General features: G+C 42.5%; 1 protein-coding gene across 1 annotated transcript in view; it reads left to right on the top strand.

Annotated features, from left to right (window-relative positions):
* grm7 (glutamate metabotropic receptor 7) overlaps window positions 1-20,932 on the top strand; it is a gene marked incomplete at both ends in the record, with an annotated part of 213,655 nt that overhangs the window by 58,629 nt on the left and 134,094 nt on the right. The window contains 2 exons of the mRNA XM_080423728.1: window positions 570-705; window positions 3,429-3,583. Coding sequence (XP_080279854.1) covers window positions 570-705; window positions 3,429-3,583 — 291 coding nt within the window. The remainder of the gene's footprint in view (window positions 1-569; window positions 706-3,428; window positions 3,584-20,932) is intronic.

Here is a 20,932-nt window from a genome sequence, read left to right as displayed (position 1 = left end):
CTGAGATGAGATGAAGAGAGATTATACAGGGCTCAAGCTGGGAAAATCTTATTAAGAGCGCTTGTACACTGTGCAAGCACTATTTCATTCATCAAAAACACTTTTTTTGGCATCTTATATAAGACCTGTTCAATTGTGCATCAATGGAACAGAAAGGTGTACAGGTTTCAATTGTGCATCAGTGGAACAGAATGGTATGCACTGAACTAAGTGCTAATGGGGCATGTCAAAAAGCTGCACAATTTATCTTAGCTGAGTTTTGAAGGCCGCTGAGTGACAAAAGAGCTCTCTGCAGCTTTCTTCTCACAAACCAAGTAACCTGCATGCAGAAGACGTGGGAGTTTTCAAGAAATCTCAGGCAATTTGGAGATGAATGCATCAATCTCTCTCCTGTGTGCCTCATAAAAAAATCAGCTTGCCTCCAGTTGTACTTTCTCAAATGTAGCAAGTTTTACTGCACAACCTTTCATATGCACTCTTAGGGCTCTTTACGACTGTTCTCACATTTTAACGGTACCCATGTCACTGAAGTGTAATTATCGTTGCCATATGCTTTCTTGTTCCTCCAGGTGGGATCTGCATAGCCCAGTCACTGAAGATCCCTCACGACCACAAAACTTCCGACTTCGACAAAATCATCCGTCTGCTCCTGGACACACGGTACGCCAGGGCGGTCATCCTCTTTGCCTCTGATGAGGATATCAGGTATGTGATTTTCCTACAGCCAAAGCAAATACTTACTAACTTACCGTAAATTTCGAACTATAAGCCGCGACTTTTTTCCAATTTTTCGACCCTGCGGCTTATATAACGGTGCGGCTTATCTATGGATTTTTACAGCTAACGGCCACTAGGGGACCTCCTAAATCTATGGATTTTACACCCGCGGCTTATAGTCCAGTGCGGCTTATATATGTTCCAAACATTCAATTTAGCTGCTGCGGCTTATAGTCAGGTGCGGCTTATAGTGCGAAAATTACGGTAAGTATTTGTTTCCCCCAGGGAGTCTATACTTGTCCCCCTCCTTTTTTCCCACTAGACCAAATCTCTTCATCGAAAAAAGCCAATCTACAAACAATATTTGTCTTGTTGCTACAGTACATGTTGAGAGCTTGTAGATCGACCATTTTCGAGGAAAGTTTGTCTATTTTTGCCAAATGTTCGCCTATTATATGACATGGCCAGTATTGGGACTCTAGGTAGGGTTCACGTTACAAAGCTAAACCTAATGGTTACCCCTTGTTGCTCTTATTATATGATTAACATTTTAGTTTTTTAGTGTTTCTACAGATATATAATCATTATAGGCCCTCAAACAACATACTGTAGGAAGTTACCTTAGTGCTATTCATTGTTCCTACAAGTGCCCAATGTTTCAACTCCCTCCCAGACTTGTTATGCTATGAATATGGCTGGCATGCTGAGACCTTCCAACGAAATGGAGATTGATATTCACCATATTGTTCAGGGTCTGTAAATTTTAAAGCTTACAGCGTTTTGAGGTATATAGGTCATTTTACGTGACTGCATATTACAAGACCTACTGTACTTGCAGGTACAATATGATGTGGGAGGGTTTTACATAGCCATAAAGTTTATACGATATGAGGCGCTTGCTTGTGTCACCCACATTGTCAGGGAAACGCACGCACACACACACAAACTAGAAAAATGTGCTCCTCGGAACTCAGGTCTCCGCCAGGGCCGGTAGTTTGTTGTGGGCCAGCAATGTTTCACGGCAATCGGATGGCGTTCATGATTTCAGGTATTTTGTTCAAAACGAGCCACTCCTTTGGAAGCCAATCTTAGCCAATAAGGATGGAATATGAAAAATCAGACATATCCGTATTGATCACATGACTAGATAATGTGTACCGATTGGTGTGACAGAACAGGCCGATGTGAAAACATAGTCTCGGCCACGCCTTCGGCCTGGTGGAGACAACAAAGCATAAAAACTGACTCTTGAGCATGCAAAGATGAATTCCTCTGTCTTATTTTATACTGTATGCTTTATATAATTGCTGTTTGTACATTTTTTAATGCACAATGACATAATTTCATTAATAATAATAATAATAATAATAATAATTTATCAGACATATATAGCGCTTTTCTTAGTACCCAAAATCACTTTACAAAATAGTTTAAAACTAGAAAAAGTGCTCCTCGGAGCACAGGTCTCCGCCAGGTCAGGTAGGTTAGTGTGGGCTAGCATAGTTTGGAATTCACCAATCAGGCTGGAATGTGAAAAATCGGACGGATCGGATAGATCCATCTTGATCACTTGACTAAAGAGATAATATGTACCGATTTGCATGATGCTTGGACAAATCAGCCTCCTGGTGGTGCTATAATAGGGCAGTGTTGAAAGGGTGGCATTTGTTCCTCAACGTAGTGTGAATGTGCGTGCAAAGTTTCACCGCAATCGGACGCTGCGTTCATGATTTGCAGCATTTTGTTCGAAACGGGCCACTCTTTAGATGTCAATAGCCAATCAAGATGGAATATGAAAAATCTAACAGATTCGTCTTGATCACATGACTATAGAGATCATGTGTACCGATTTGTGTGAAATTTGGAATTTTGGATACAATCTATAGGAGTAATATCCAAAAATGTGTTTTACATTAGTCGGCCTCCTGGTGGCACTATAAAAGGCAGATGTGAAAAATGGAGGGCAAAGGTTTTTCCTTGGCCTCTAGGGAGTGTACATACAAGTTTTACACAGATCGGTGCAGTGCAGGTAAAAACTCAAATCGGCCTGTTATAGCGCCACCATGAGGCTGATTTGATTTGATTTTCAAGTGGCATTTATTCCTCTGCCTAGTGGGAATGTACATGCAAAATTTCACGGAAATGACGCGCTGTGTTCATGATTTGAGGCATTTTGTTCAAAACTGAGCACTCCTGCAAACTTTGGAAGCCATTCTTAGCCAATCAGGCAAAATCTGAAAGATCGGTTTCGTTTAATGATTATAGAGATACTGTGTACCGATTTGCTTGACGTTTGGACAAAATCTGTAGGAGTACTGTCAAAAAATGTGTTTTGCAAAAAGCGGCCTCCTGGTGGCGCTATAACAGGCCCATGTGAAAAATTTGGGGCAGAGGTTCTGAATTGGCATCTAAGGAGTTTCTCTGCGATCAAGCCAACTCTGCCGGAGATTAGTTGTTCACGGACACACGGACACATGGACGGACGGACGGATGGACAGAAAGGGTGCAAAACATACTCTCTCGCCATGCCTTTCGGCCTGGCGGAGACTATAAACAATTTTATTTAGGAGCAAAAAAAAGAAAAAAAGGTTAAGAGGCTAAAAACATTAAGCTAAGACTAAGGAGTAGAAAGGGAGATTTGGTTTGAGTTAGGTGGGGAAAGCAAGTCATTGACTGTTAAAGACTAAAATGTTGTATTTACTTGTTTTCAGAGGCATCCTGAATGCCAGTAAGCGAGCGGACCAGGTGGGCCATTTCCTGTGGATCGGCTCAGACAGTTGGGGGGCCAAGAACAGCCCTATCAACCAGCTGGAAGATGCTGCTGTGGGAGCTGTCACTATATTGCCAAAGAGAACCACCATTAGTGGTAAGTTTTCATTGTTTCTTTTTATTATCCAGCTAGGACGGGGCACTCCATGGAGCGCATATCTCCTTATGCCAGGTGGGCGGTGGCCTACATTCTTATTAATGCCCCATTCACACATACAGCTTCAGCGTTAAGGGCTGGCTTCAAGTTTCAATGCAATGGCTATGTAGACGAGCATTTCATGCATTTCCTTAGCGCCATGAAGCCAGAGCCATAAAGAGAGTTCTGACACTAGCGTCGACTCCCATTGTAAGAATGGAATGCGGAAGTGCTCTGTCTATCTCAATGAGATAGTTCCAATGTTTGGAACTATAGCCCATCTACTTTCAGGCGTCTTTCCAGACTCACTGAAAACGGCTGTAGTCAGGCCGCTACTCAAGAAACACAACCTTGATCCATTGGTGCTGGGTAATTATAGACCAATCTCAAATCTGCCATTTTTGGGCAAGGTCTTAGAAAAAACTATCTTTCATCAACTGGATGTGTTCCTACAGAACAATAAGGTTCATAACAAATTCCAATCTGGCTTCAGGAAAGGTCATAGTACAGAAACAGCACTTGTAAAAGTAATTAATGATCTAAGGGTGTCCGCTGACGACAAAAATGTATCTGTTCTCCTACTTCTTGACTTAACCGCTGCTTTTGATATGATTGATCACACAATTCTACTACAACGTTTGGAGTACTGGATTGGTTTGTCAGGCACAGCCTTGTCTTGGTTTCACTCTTACCTAACAGGCAGAAGCTATTTTGTCAGTCTAGCTAACTTTGACTCAGACAAACACAACATCTGTTCTGGTATTCCACAGGGCTCAATTCTGGGTCCCTTATTGTTCTCCCTGTATATACTACCGCTGGGAGAACTCATCGCCGATCACGGAGTGAACTTCCATTTCTATGCTGATGATACCCAGCTGTATCTTTCAGTAGCTCCAGACGACCCCTGCGCTCTAGACCCATTGTTGACCTGTCTGTCCAGTATAAAATGCTGGATGAGTGAGAACTTTCTTAAGCTAAATGAGGATAAAGCAGAAGTTCTCATAATTGGCTCCAGTGAGCAGAGAGAATCAATAACAAGTAGACTTGGTAACCTGGCTGTAGAAAGTAACACCACAGTAAAGAACCTGGGGGTGATTATCGATTCTGAATTGAATTTCAATACACACATTAATCATGTCACCAAGATTGCTTTCTTTCATCTTAGAAATATTGCGCGAATTAGAGACTATCTGTCGTTAGACGATGCAAAGACGCTGATCCACGCTTTTGTTTTCTCTCGGCTTGATTACTGCAACGCACTCTACTCTGGCCTGCCAAAGAAAACAACTGACAGATTACAACTTGTTCAAAATGCGGCAGCCAGAATTTTAACTAAAACCAGGATGAGAGAACATATCACTCCAGTTCTTGCTTCACTACACTGGCTCCCGGTTGTTTTTAGGATTGATTTTAAAATTCTTTTAATAGTTTATAAAGCTCTAAATGGTCTGGCACCTACCTACCTCTCTGACTGCCTAGAGAGATATGTTCCAAACCGGGCCCTCAGGTCTTCAAGTGCTGACCTGCTCGAGGTGCCTACAATGACATATAAAAAATACGGTAAAGCAGCATTCTGCTTTTACGGACCGACAGTGTGGAATAAACTCCCATTACACCTAAGACAGGCAGCCTCTGTCGATAGCTTTAAAGCACAGCTCAAGACCTATTACTTCACTCTTGCTTTTAGCTGATTCTTTGGTTGATTTTTAATTCCTCACTGTATTCCCTATTTTAATGTTGTTTTATGCCTTTGCTTTTGCCTTTGCTTTTATTTTATTTTATTTTATCTTTGTTTGCTTTATTGTTAAATTGGTTCTAACTGTAATTGTATTCTTGCTCTGTAAAGCACTTTGAGCTGCATTTCATGTCATGAAAGGTGCTATACAAATAAAGTTTATTATTATTATTATTATTATAGGAGCCGGCTTTGCGGCGAGATCAAAGCGTGTCGTTACTCTCTTTTCTACACTCTGCATGAAGCTACACTGGTAAAAGCTGAACTTTGAAGCTAGTTTGAAGCCACGCTGGGCAAGACCGCTGGTTGAAGTCTAAACGAAAGTACTGGAATTTGGCGGAAATACCGGCCAATTACGTCGAGGCTTTATAAATCTGTTTACATTCTCCGTGCATGAAATGAGTGTTGTGATTGGTCGAAAATTATAGTTTCCGGGGAAAGTACATACGACGTAAGTACCCGCCCTATTAGACACTCTGCATCAGGTCGTGACCAGGCTTCGGGAACGAGGGTAGTGTGAAGCTAGCGCACTAGCGTCCAGCCAATCGCAGCCCCCCTCTTCCTCCATTTCTCCTTCCACTCCGGAGACAGAAAAATCTGTTATCTACCCAATGAATGATGCTTTCACTGCCTGATGACGACAGAGCCGGAATTGACGTCATTTAAAAAATAAAAGCTTGTTTACTTCCTGTTTATTTCCAGTGGGGAAATCGCTATATCTCCGTTCCTCTTGCTTTATGGCAAAAACAAGCCATATTCAAATTGCCACAACTGTACAATGAATTACCGTGATTGGAATTATTTTTCCTCTATACTAAGAGAAACCTGGGCGTGTAATGAAGCAATCTCCGTGAGGACGGGGGTCACAGAGAATATTCCATGATCTAAGGTACAGAAAAATCGCTCGTTTTCGCTGGCAGCAGTGGCACACTATTACTCCATCACTCTGGCAGTTAAAGAGTTAAGAAGAGGATAAACTATCGCCAGTGTCATTTCTCCTTACCTGTCTGTCTGTGTGCTAGCACCGTTGAGTGAGCACATGGTCGTGGAGAGACTCCCCAGACAGCAGTGCAGTGGGAGCGGAGGAGAAGTGAAGCCAGGTCATTTGGCAGCTTATTCATAAATAATCTATTAGCGGATAAATAGGTCATAATATTGATTCCTTTCCCATCTACAGCTGCTATTTCAAAATGTTCATTTCAAAATGTACTCCTGTCCGTAGGCTACAGTCCGTTTGTTCACCACAACAAGCAGGCACACACGCTGATACATGACAGTGACATCTGTCACTCATACCATTAGACACGCCCAATTATTGCTTTTAGCGTCATGCTTAGCTTTATGCGTTTACAGTATATCTGAATGGGGCGTAACATGGGCCCCCCCTGCAATGTTTTGAAACCAATTATAGTCAATTTGTATTTGGCACTGTATCAGTCCAGTGGTTTCAGGCATTACCTGAGAACATACACACATAAACACACGCACACACTTTTTTATGTGGAGCTATTCCTCATGAAGGTATTTCTGCTTTAATAGACATCACAGTACAATGTAAAGAATGATGTTAATGGCATGACAAATGGCATCACAAATATGATGTATCGTCTCCCCGTTATGGTGTTTTATGTGGTGTGTGAGGCCATTAGATGGCTACTGACGAAGCCAACGTGTGTCCCTTATTGACGTGGAGAAGAAATAAAAGCAATTAACTCACTCTTTCAGAGTGCGACCCATCACTTATTTATATGTTATTAGACTAAGAGAATATCGCACCAGAGGAGTCAGAGCACGGTGGTAACAAAAGGCTTCCCTTCCCCGAACACGGGTCAATTGTGTTTGTGTAGACGCTCGACAAAGCCGGATGCACCACGGTGGATTCGAACCCACAACGTCCGTGGTGGTGGGCAGTGACTTTACGACTGGGCCACCCGAGCGCCCCCTTTGTTCTGTTTGACTCTGAGTAACAGTATGTCGAAACGTTAGTCACCCCTGTGGTTTAATAAAACGTGCAGACCGTCACCTAATGAAATGTTGTGTAGTCTATTTGGGAGTGCTCAGGTAAGTCTTTTTTTCTTGGCATCACAAATAGGTTTGTGCTTACTTGTAGTATTGTAAAACCTACATGCCTGAGCCATGTACATATTATTAAAGCCATTGTCATGGCAATCATTCATCATGAGGCATCCAAGTGGAGTAGAGGTATAACCACAGCACAACCACAGGTCTTGGAAAGATAGCGTGACCCTCCATATGCATCACGCCCTCCCAGTGAAACTCCTCACTGTCAGGTGAAAAGAAATTGCTGGCATGTGGTTGTCTTCACCCTCCTGTGCTTTCTCACCAGCAGTGACTTTGTCGATATTTTTGTCGTGTAGCTGTCTATCATGGGCATGCCTACCCAATTTTAGCTGCCGCTTGTGGCCGTTGCTGTCCATCTGTTTCCATTCAAACCAGAATAGTGATTCACTTGATTAATATAATAAAGCTCATCTGGAATCCCAACAACCTTTGAAATCTGCCTTCATGCATCGTTCCTTTTTAATTCTTTCTTCTTAATGGACAAGGACAGGTCATTTGACTCGAAAATAGAGCTTCCCTTAGATTAAGTGTCCTTGTGTTGCCACTATATAGATGACGAAAAATAAACCACATTGATCTCTTCCTCCATTCTGTGATTAACAGAACAACTACATGTTGTATAGTGGAACATCACCTTGTCGTCAGTCACCTCTCCACTGGCTGTTATTTCGTCCTTTGTCTCTCTTTGTCTAGCCATGCTTATTGGCAATAAATGTCTCCCAGTCGATTTGTCTCTTGTTATCACTGCCGGTGTGAGCGCACGGTGGAGGTTGGCAATGACGAGGACCGCAGTATGCACAGGGGGGATTTACAATGACTATACATTGTGGAGAAAACGAAAATAAACAGACGGCCCAAAACAAAACAAATAAATAGCATTCATCATAGCACGTGTTTGTGTGCAACAACACATCAAATTCAGACCTTTCCGTCTCTTCAGAAACTCAGTTCCTTGCGCCTGTATAGTGGCTGTGCTAATATACAGTACTACACAAGGTCTGGCAGTGAGCTAGGCTCCCAAAATGGGAGATGGAACTCTTTGTCAGTAACCTTGTATGAGCTCTAAATTAGCCCAGGAAAACCCACAGGTGGTACAGGTACACTAATAAATATCCTCCCCTTTGATGTGTGCCTCAATATGTCTCCTGATCTCTTGCTCTTTTCATCGCTCTCCTTTTGCTAATGATTTATGGAAATGGATGTTTCCATGTCCGAAGGTTGTGGGATGGAATACTAGGACAGTTTGAGAGAGAGAGAGAGAGAGAGCACACAGGGAGAAAGAGTGGTAGTGTAGGGTAAAGGGATGCCCAGAGTGGTACCTGTTCCATGCTGAGAGATTGAAAGCTGCAGAGGAACAATGCAAGAAGAGAGTGTTGTCTATACTCCTAACATAGAAAGATATATGAGAGAGAGAGAGAGAGAGAGAGAGAGAGCGAGAGAGAGAGAGCGAGAGAGAGAGAGAGAGAGAGAGAGAGAGCATCAAGGCTCCAGGCTGTGGGATGTCCTCCCTGTGGACACCCGCTGTGTCTGTGGTGCACCCCCTGCTGTGATGGAGCCACATCACAAAGTCAATTACCCCTGCTCATCCATATATCTCTGCCACTTAACGCTGAGCTGCCAGAGCTACTCAACCTGTGAACACCAGAACCTCATATGACAATACCGTTTTTCATGAATGTCTGTCTGGCAATCAATCAATCTACCTCAGAAGTTCAAGGGGGCTTCTAACTTTGCAAATGCTGACGTTATGAAAGTGTATTGCTGCCACAGCAGAAAGAAAAGATCAAAATCGTGTTATAGTATGAATTGCACATTGTTATAACAATAATGTTATGACAACATAATTATTTTCCTGTTATAACAAGATATCTTTATGTACAAACTTATGGTATAATATACTATTCATTTTATGTTTATAACAATATGATACCACGTTAAAATATAAGTACTGTATCACATTATAACTTGAATTGTTTCATGTTGTAATAAGATAAATAGTATGCTGTTATAACAAATCTACGCAGCGAGCGACGAAGCGGAAATGCAGGGTTTTAAAGCGTGAGCCGTACGCTAGCCGGCAACTAAGCTAACGGCCTGACCGTCATAGGGCCCGTCCGTCCCCGGCCTCGAGCGTTTGCGACACGCCGTGAGCTTGTATTTTCACACCTACGTCTCCCCACCGATCCGACCGAAATGCCCATGTATGGAGATCTCTGTATGTCCCTTTTATGCCCATGTATGGAGTACCCTGATGTCATCAGTACATGCCCATATAGGTATGCCCGCTTTTGTGCCCATATAGGGAGCTAACTGATTTTATGGTGCATGATGCCATGATGACACATTGCGGTTAGACAACTCAATATTTGGGCTTAGCTGCATTGGGAAATGCTTATGGCTGAGTCACAGTGACATGAGCATGACGACGTGGTCTGCAGCAATATCCTTCTTGTACATACAGTACATAACTTTTACTGTGTGGCACTTTTGGAGGCTAGTCGTCTGTAAGAGGGTTGTGTGTGTGTGTGTGTGTGTGTGTGTGTGTGTGTGTGTGTGTGTGTGTGTGTGTGTGTGTGTGTGTGTGTGTGTGTGTGTGTGTGTGTGTGTGTGTGTGTGTGTGTGTGTGTGTGTGTGTGTGTGTGTGTGTGTGTGTGTGTGTGTGTGTGTACTGTGTTTGAGAGAGAGCTAATCTCACAAACTACTGGACCGATCAGCACCACATTTATTTACACTTACAGTAAGCCAAATAAGTAACACCACACATATTTTTCACATTATATGTGTAGTGAAGGGAATACAGCATTGTATACAGCTGCTGAATTTGGGGTGCCGATTGCTATTGTTCACTAGGTTCGTGTCGGTGTGTCGGCCAGAACACCACTTTAGGGCCCTTATTCCAGATATTAAAGAAGAGGACAGAGAGAGGCTTGATTCTGGATTTCTCCTTTTACTTTCTCCCTTTTGCAGTTACAGACATGTAGAAGCAGTTGAACAATATACATGTGTCTGTGGTTTTCTGGAAATAAACAGAATATAAAGACAGAAATATGTGCATTAATATCAAGTACAATGTACCAAAGGGGTTCAGGTAAACACACATAAAACCAGTTAAATGGAGACATTTAGCTGGAGATACCAAATATAACACTTCACAGTTTAGGTAGTATAGTTTAGTACTCAAAGTACATCCAAATACAATCCTTCCTATTATGTATAGAAACTCTCATATGCAGCTGTGAGTAGAAAGTACTGCAGCTTGAATTAGGCAGAATGCATTAGCATGACATGACAAATATACATAGAATAAACAGTCATAAACTCATATGCAGTAGTTATTCTTAATAACCAACATATTAACTCTTTGACTGCCAGAGTATTTTCATAAAGTACTCCCCCAGTGCCAGCAATTTTCGTGTTTTTTTATTTTTATATTTTGAATTTTTCTCATGAAAATAATTTAAGGGCACATAATATAAAGACCCAGCACAAGTCCGCCACTAGAGAGCAGCACATGACTGCTTGATCAGGTCGTTGGGACTCTCTCACCCTTCTTGATAGATTAGACAGGGAAAAACATGAAAACGGATGTGACGTCCTCCCAGATTGTTTTGATCGCCAAAATTACGTTGTGATACACGACGGCGATGACTGATCGTCACCCAGACCATAGATTATAGAAGAGAAACTGTCCGTTTGTCCGTCATACCGTGTGAAAGACCGTTTATTTACCTATTTTGGACGAAAATGACTGGGGAAAAGAATCAAAAACCGGAAACGGAATCCAGGTCATGAAACCGGATGCAGATGTCCGTGAAGTAAGTGGAACTCGAGAATAACATTGAATATTAAGCAGCATAGCGCAATCAGAGATTAAACAATGAACGCGCGTCCAGCGCGTCGAACGCGTCGACGGCCAACTGGACAAAGTAGCACTTGACGCGTTATCGCGTCGTCCGCAGTCAAAGAGTTAAGGACTTGTGAGAGAATGACAGTGTATAAATTATCCCAACTAAATCATCCCTGAATGTCAGCCATTAATGTCAAGCATGGAGCTAATTCAGACAGTAGATATTAGCATAGCAACAGGTACTAGCTTAGATAGCACTTAGCTTAGTTAGCACTTTACAAACTTAATGAGCATGTTTTAGTTCCATAAATATTATTAACATCAACAATGAACTTACATGGTCATTGACGCACACAACACACTCTAGTTAGGAGCAGACTCAAACTAACTGAATTAACATGTTAAAGACGACTGAATACTCTGTATTGACGTCAGGAATGTCTCTGAGAATGTCCGTGGCTTTCAGAGCGTCTCACTGAAATCCCACGGTAAACTCTCACGGGATTTGACCCGCTATTCAGAATAAAGGCACTTGGATAGTTTTAGCTTGGCAATCAGTGTTCACAGTCAGACCTCTAGAAATGCAATATCAGAATGCCAACTAAATGATACATAGAATTAAATGCTTAAATCTATAAGTTGGGGGCCTTTTCTACAATATGTTGTATGTATTTTTTTAACATTTCACAATGTACTGTAAGTCAATGAAACTTTGATCAGGCTGAACCCCTGACCAAATTTGGAGTCATACATCATACATACTGTACGGCAGAGATGTCACAGATTGGCCACATTATCGGAGATACACATGGTAGCCACACCGACACGTCATTAGACCCTGATTGATGATATTGCCGCGGTACAAACAACAAAATACAAGCTCACGGCGTGTTGCAGACACCAAAGGCCGGGGACAGACGGGCCCCATGACGGTCAGGCCGTTAGCTTAGTCGACGGCTAGCACACGGCTCACATTTTGAAACCCTGCATTTCCGCTTCGTCGCTCACTGCGTCACTCGCTGGCTGGCGTATCGGCTGTTTCTTTATAATTCTTTTTTTCTTGTTTTTAGCTGGGCAGAGCGGGGTCGTAAGCCCCACCCGGCCGGGCCGCGGCGTTGACTTGCCCCCAAAACGAGCGTACCTGTTTCAAACATACTGGTTCCGCAAATGTGCTGTAACATACAATATAGTAATATACAAATGAAGGTGTCTTAGCAATCAGCCTACTTAATTATTTGCTTATAGCAGTTACATTAAATTTGTACCATAAAAGAATATAAATGTAATTTGTACACTTTATTTTTGTCTTGAAATTATGCTATCACTGGCCATGAACATCACTCCACATCCATCAGAGGGGGTGCTCCTTCCATTCCGACATCTCACTACTCCGACTAGTGGCTTCCGCGTGCGGTTAGGGTTAGGGTTAGGGTTAGGTATAGGGTTAGTAACCGTCGGAAAAGCGACATGTCGGAAAGCCGACATGTAACCCCATCAGAGACACAGAATTAACTTTGCATAGGCTCTCTCCTTTGTGCTTGGAGCATTGAGCTAGAGCTTTTCGGTGTACACATGTAAGGTTGAGATAGGAACATGCAGATTTTTATCTGCCTCTATGTTTAAAACATGACCTGTATCCGACAAGATGGATGTCCTCCATGTCTTTGCCTTGGAAGAAACGAGAGGGAGAGCTCTCTGGGAAAAGAACTCTCTTCCCTTACACTAGATGAAAACCATTGAAGAGTATTTTGAATAGATTGTGTGCTAAATATAAAAGATCTTGTTGGCTATAAACCCAACACATGCACGCACATACACGCGTGCATTCCATGCGCACGCGCACGCACGCGCACGCACACACACACACACACACACACACTCATAAGTTTGCCCTTCCATCTAGAGATGGAAGGGCATCTAGGGATATGAGCGAAAGCCAAATATTGCATGCAAAAATAAATTGTAGAGTCCGTAGATGCTACAGAGATTGTTTTTTTGCTTTTGTTTTTCTTGTATTTTTCTCAAATGTGACAGGGAGAGTTTGAAATTAATCTGTGCAGAGATTTCCATCTAATGAACAGCCCAGTGATTTCCAAAGTGTGATGTGGCTGCAAATGCTACAAGCTGCCTCATAACATGCATAAATAAAATGGCAGAGTATTGGACATCAACACATTTAAGAGCCAAATTCCCTCCCGTCTATTGTATCTGTTAATACAGGCTGTGGCTTAATGCCATTAACACCAGCTAATAGCAGATTGCTGAGGTGATGGGTTTGCCCCTAGACTCTAGAGAGTTGAATTTCATCCTTGGCAAAACACGTGTTTCATTAAAAAATGTACTTTAGATTTCACCAGGGCATTTGAAGAAAGTATGGTACCCACCATTTCAGTAATCATATAGTATCAACTGTATTGTCACATCACAGGTGTACATGGGTAAAATGTGGTCGAAATGATTTGTTGTACAAGCTTCCATCGTTTGCATGAAAGGGAGAAAGAAAAGAGAAAGGGAGAGAAACACATCAGATGTTATGTTAATATCAGCGTAAACAATATTTACATACTGTAAGGTGCATGGTTTAAAGGCAGACTAGGTAACTTTGAGCCTAAATTTGATAGATATATATATACATATATATATATATGCATTCTATCACTCTATCAGCCACTATATATCTATGCTGGTGTGTTTTCCTGCAGAAAGACACATCCCTCTGGCTGTATTTTGGTTTTGTTCCACTGTTTATGTTGACATTCCACTGTTTATATTGACATTCATCCCTTGCAGGGACTGACAAGTCTCTGGGGGGAGAGGGGGGGCTCGGCCGGAGCTCTTAATTGATCCCTTTGAACTTCAAAGGGGTTGTGCACTGAGTTGATTGATTGGGCCATAAAAGTGTCAAACTCGTTAGTGCTCTCTCTAATCAATGTATGCATCAAAGACAGCAATCACTTTGATACTTGTCAGAGAGGGGAGGGGAGGGAGAGTGTATGTACACAAACAGATCTGAAAAGCTACATAGTCTTCCTTTAAAAGAAAATAGCAATAAAATGAGGCAGTTAAATAGCAGTAGACTAACACACTTGACAGTGTGAGTGCCAGTGCAGCAGTGGAGCACCCCTGTCTTATACATGAAAATAATCCAGTGTCGGAGCCTGTGTTGTCAGGACTCAGAGCACATTCAACAGTCTGATGGTAGCCAGGTGGAAACTGTTCAGAAGTCTGGTGGAAAGGCTCTTGATACATCGGTATTGTTTGCCTGGCCGTGGTCATAGCCTAGCGGCATGAACAGATTGTGGCTGGGGTGGTGAGTGTCCTCCATGATCTGCTCAGCCTTGGCTACACACTGCTTCTCGTACGTTGCCTGCAGTACTTCCGACAATGTGCTGGGCCATCCTTAACACTTTGCAGTGCTTTCAGGTTGAGAGTGGTGGTGGTGGAGGCCATGATGCAGCTCGTCAGGATGCTCTATAGTGTCGTTTCAGAACGACCTGAGGATGCGGGGACTCGGAGGCAATACAGGCATTGCTGAGCCTTTTTCACCACGTGCATGGTGCAGTGTTCATTTCGTCGACTAAAACTATGATGAAAAATGTTCGTTGAATACCTTTTTTCACTGACGGAAACTAAATAAAAACTAAGCTATGAAGAGCTACTAGAACTAAGACTAAATATATTGGAGTGGAGAGATCCAGTAGAACTAAAAGGCAAGTCATTTTATGCTCACATTTCATGGTCGCAATTAGGGGTAGGACGATATATCGATATATCGATATATCGCGATACTTTCTCCCGCGATAAATAATCGATATACTGCCGAAAAATATTGATATTGATACTCTGTATTTGTGTAATGATGATTTTGATCTGTTTGGTGCTATTTTATGTGTTTATGAATTGAATACAAGGACTATCGTGATATATCGTTGGTGAATTTTCATGCAATATATCGTGATATCGCAATATATCGATATTTTCAGATATCGTGATATATCGTTGGTGAAATTTCTTGCAATATATATCGAATATCGTGATATCGCAATATATCGAACATCGTCGAATATCGTGATATATATTGTTATCGTGGGCCTGATATCGTGATATATATCGAATCGTGAGGTACCCATATCGTCCCACCCCTAGTCGCAATGTGTCGCGCTGCGACGCATTGCGACCTTGTAGATCTTCTATTTTCAGCATGGAACCAAGTGTAAAATCAGGCATTATGACGCCAACTGTATTGGTCTAATTCCAGAGATAATGGTTGTGTCTCTAGCTGGATGGCTCGCAGTGCCTGGTGAGGCCTGTCTCCCTGAAGCACTTTGCTAATTCAGTCAAAACACTCTCTGGCAACCTGTCACAATGGCTTACTCTAGTGTAGGGGTGAGAAAGAATGCTAAACTGACAAACGACAAAGAGATGAGAGGAAAACACCCCCAGATACTGACGCTGATCATGCTAAATGTGTCCTTACTTCACACCAAAGTCAAAGTTCTTTGTTGCTGTAATTCTCCCTTGATCGTCCGTCCGTCCGTCCGTCCGTCCGTTACCCCTTCTTTTCTCATTTAATTCATGTTGTTATTGCAGAATTTCCTGGTTCCCATTACAATAACACATTTTTCTTACACTCCCACCATTGGCTTATCTTTTCTCTCCCTTGTGTCTGCCATAAAATGAGTGTCCCATGCAATGCAAAACCTTGTTGGGTAAAGCCTTTCTTTTCCCTTCCTAGTACATCCCTTTGTGTTTCAGCATGTCTGTATCCACTGTTCCTCTCTGTGAACCACTTTCAGCTGGCACACCCCTGTTTACTTTTCAATTTAGGGATTACTCTTATCTTAAATAAGGACATTAAACAACTTTTTTCATTTGTCTTCCTACTCAATGTGCACCTAACTAAGGGGTTCTAATCGACTTTTTGTCAGTTGTTTACTAGCTCTGGGCACAACAGCTTATCACCGCTGTTTGAATTACAGCTGTTAAAGTCACAGCTTGGCTCCAGCCTTAGCTGTGACCATGGCTTTGGCTCCTTGTTTTGTTGGATTCTATTCAGCAGGGCAGGGTCTACTCAAGAACTGTCTCACCAGGACATAGATGCATGCACACAAGGACTGCAAGTATAAGCAGGATTTATGGATTTCTCTTTTTTATTGATTTCTACATTTTATTCAACTAGGTGAGACCCACTGAGATTGTTATCTATTTTACAAAGGAGCCCTGGCCAAGAAAGCAAACAAACATGGATTACACATTATGAGAAAAGAAAAATAGATATATTTATTCAGATATGGAGATGCAGTGTTTCTGCCCGACAGCGACATCATGCAATAACACATGCATGACAACACAGGTGCTCTCACTGTAGCTGGTTGCATGGTTGAGTTGATTTTCTTTTACCAGAAGCACACTCTCCTCATATAGAGTAGCTGGTGCAGTATGTTCACCCTACTGAGCATGAGGAGAATGGCTTTGCGTGGGAGCAGAAAGAAGCACTGTTTACACCTGCGATTCAAGTATTGTTTTTGATTTGATTGTCCGCAGGCGGGAAAATGGTTCTTCTGTATCTCTCATTAGCGCCCCGTGGAGAAAATAGCTCTCTCAAGTGTAGCAGGATCACACCGTGTCCTCAAGGCCTACACTTCTTTGTCAAAAGAAGGTGAAACAACCAGACTCATGCTGCAAAATGCCCCTTAGTGTGGTATGTTTCATAGTAAACTGATGAACGCTAACTTGATTGATTGACATAAAATGCATATACATGAACACATTTGTACATAATCTGTCAAAAGGGTAAAACACAAACAAGCTTGAGTAGCAGGCTGAAACAGACTGAAACGCAGATAGGCCTATCTCATAATGTCAAAGGCTCAAGTCATATCTATCTTGATTCCAAATCTCGTCACGAAAAGACAGTCTAAACTGACATGCACTGCATGCCACACACTCAAAGATATGTGTCACATACCCTGCAGCACCAAATGAAACGGAGGCTGTGCAACTCTTTGAGCATTCCCTAGCCACTATGTCACTTTGTTACGATGTTAATACCTTTGCAGAGATCTTTCTTACCCTCCTGTCTTTCACACTGCTAACCACCAGAGGATTGAATGATGTCTCTGTGTCAGTTTTAATGTTCTAACATCCTTAAACACTTAATCCCTATTAAAACAAAGTAACATTTATTTTTTATTTTGTCCCCAAAATAGCAGAACTATAAAGCAAATAGGGATGCAAAGTTTAAAGTGGTTAAACATTTTCATTAATTTGTGTTCTTGCAAACATTTCATAAAGTACAAAACAACAGCATTTTACAAGCAATTATATTGCATTATAACTGGTGCAGCCGCAAATGCTATACAGAAAATGATATTGTGTACAAACATATCCCTATAGGCCCTCCTAGGCAGACGTCTGCACAGCAGTCATTTTGATGTCCTTGTAGTTTATTAGTTTATACTGTATGAATTGAGCTTATGAACTGGGCTTCACAACGAGAAACCCTTCTCATAGGACTACTGGCAGGCGTATTAACTGCTTTGTTATTTCCTCAGATTCGAAAATCTCCTGTTGAATGGGCGATGGGTACACTGTCGCGTCGGGTCGCTTGAAATTATTTTCCACACCTTCCAACCGACTCCCGATTTCATTCGATCAGTCTGTTGTAATCTGTAGTAGTCTGTTTGGTGGAGAGCTACCTTAAGAGGTTTTAAAGAGGATTTTACCTGTACTTTTAAACTTATTTTATCACATGTTATTCTTAATTGTATTTTTATATTTCATTACAAACCAATATTATCTCTCTTACTATGTTATACTGTATATTGTATAACTGTTGTTTTGCGGAACATGCCACACCAACATGTCACTGTTTTTACCTTTTTGAGTGAGCAACAAATAAACCCTTCTTGATTTTCGATTCTTGATTGATGGCTTACATCCTCTGCCTCCTCTCAGAGGGCTACAACTACATTCCAATAAACACACTGCCTGCCCGTGTTATGAAGAGGCATTTCTATCCTGATGGGAGTGTCACTTATATTTGATATTGCTGTTCATTCCCTTTTGTTTCTGAAGTTATATTTTGTTATATTTTACCCAAGTGCCTTGTGCTGTTATGAGTGTTATCTAGTCCGTAGTGTGAATGCAGTCACCATAGGTCCAAAACAATGGAGACAGCTGTTTCCTCTCTCTATCCCTGTGAGGCAATCTTCCGAGATTATGAGAAGCAAACTGCATTACATGCACGCACGCACACGCACACGCACACACACACACACACACCCACGCAAGCACACACACACACACACCCACGCAAGCACGCACGCACTCGCACTCGCACACGTACGCACGCACGCACGCAGGTCATGATGAACATCATGGGTCCTGGAGTGCGAGTGCTTGGCAGAGCAGGTCTCTGCATGTCAGTAATCACAGCACGACATGACCTAGAGTCTAGACCACTGCCTCACACGCTGACATCAGCACACAGCCACCCAGGATTGACCTCAAAGCACAACAGCCCTCATTTATCAATGGAATGTAGAAACCAGCTTAAATTGGAGCCCAGGAATCATCTTACGACAGGGCTCACTTTGTGATTTATCAAAGGGTTGTATCCTGCCAATCATAGCGTGAAAATGGACGGTGTGTTGGTAAATCTTTGTCAAATAGTACATGAATGCCACCAATCACATCGTCACGAATGGAATACGTTTTGTATATTCCTTTAATCCATTACCGAGCAGTGTGCAGTGCGCGCTCGAGTTACACTAAAATAAAGCAGTCATGTATTCTCTGTGAGTCACGGGCTGCCGTGACACCACGTTTATGAGAGATAGCCTGGCAGTCATAATCTGAAAGTTTATGGAGTGATTGATGAATGCACAAACATTAATGGATGATGGCTGGTGTGTGCTGGGATGGTTACCCATCTACGATCTCCCATTGAGGTCCCGGTGGCCCAAACCCACAGTGTGAAGATCACCTGCGCTGGGCACAGGTTTGGAGCGTCGGGTTTCTATCCTTAACCCAGGTTGCACATAACTCCAGAGGACGTAGACTACTGTATATACGTTTGGAGACCTCACTGTCCGTGAAAAGATTACAGCGGCGCCGGTCCCGACTGACGAAAATCCTCTTGCATGTAAGCGTTCATATAGCCTAGGTCTGAACCAGATCTGCAATCAGAATGACTGATAAAGCACTTTAAAAGCACACCCACGTTTAAATGGGTGAATGATTAAGCACCTAGGCTATAACTGCTTGTCATTGTGACTTGGAAATAAAATAGGCGTGTCCATGTATGCCTTCATAACATGTTATATTATTTATTAGTGTGTCGATATACATTTTGGAGTGGATACATGCCTGTCAAATTGCTAGTTAGACAATGCTGCTCCGCATGTCTACGATGGAACATACAGACCAGAAACAGCCTGCCTGGAATAGCCTCTACGCACAGCAGCCATATTGGAAATCAATTGGGCCTCTTCCTTACTTCCTTCACAGGTCTTACCAATTATACTGATTAAGGCTCTGTTCCATTCTGGTCAAACAGAGTCAGGGTGCTGATATTGTGCTTTGTTGGCTCACTGTAAATACCAGTGGGTCTCAAAGTGGGGTATGGCTGCTGTGCATAGAGCGTATTGCACTCTAAAAGAGGGGCACTGTATGTGAGAATGCTTCATCTGAGTGGTGTTTTCAGCTATCAACTTAAAGACAAATTTAAACTAAATTAAAGCGTTGAAAGGTAGTAAAATATGTGACCTGTAAGACACCCTGCCTGCATTTTGGAATTAAACTCTTTATTTAGAGATACTAGTCCATACCCGTCGGGGGATATGAGCACCGAAAGTATATGCAGTTTGGGTTATGCACTGTGCACAGATAGTATATCAGGGATGGAAAGTGACTGTTGGTACCTGCAACAGTGCGAACAGACACGCGCGCGTCCCTCCGCGGCGTCCCCACACAAACACACACGGCCGGACGGACCCGCACTCGCTCGCGTCCCGTCGCCGCTTAAGAACGTTCTCTGTGTGTGCTTGTGGCAGACCCGCACGCACGCTCGTACGTCCGTCGCCACTTAAACACGTTCTCTGTGTGTGCTTGTGGCAGACGGCAACAGTGTAACACAGTGGGTCTATGGATTCAACGCATGCGCAGTTTGATCATTCAGTTTGATCATTCATCCCACAGCTGGGGAGTCGTAACCATGGCGACGTTCTTTTACATGAAAACGCTAATAAACAGCTGACATTTGGGGAAAGCGAAAAACGGGCTTTGGTGTTCCGTGCACATGGTAATGGTCAATGGCTGTGTGCAAATGCAGATCAATTGCTCCAGGTAGCCTACTGAGGAAAACTGGGCGATTTTTATCACACAGCACAGACAGACAGAGCTACAGAGGCACAGAGCTACAGACGCACAGAGCTTTGTAGAATTATAGGAGGATTTCAAAATTGTCATGACTGACAGATGACGAGTCAGGACAGAGAAGAGGGGTAATTGTTTTTAAAGGTCATTGCCCCACGGTAGAGATGCGCGGATGGGTTTTTTTGTCACCCAAATCCGCGTTAACAAGTTCATTATCCATCCGCCATCCACCCGCGGTACTTATATCATCCTATTTATAGATCCGCAC

Source organism: Gymnoscopelus braueri (assembly GCF_963280865.1).
Source record: "Gymnoscopelus braueri genome assembly, chromosome: 3".
Classification (NCBI taxonomy): Eukaryota; Metazoa; Chordata; class Actinopteri; order Myctophiformes; family Myctophidae; genus Gymnoscopelus; species Gymnoscopelus braueri.
The sequence above is the reverse complement of the archived record's forward strand: the minus strand, read 5'-3'. Positions and strand labels throughout refer to the sequence as shown.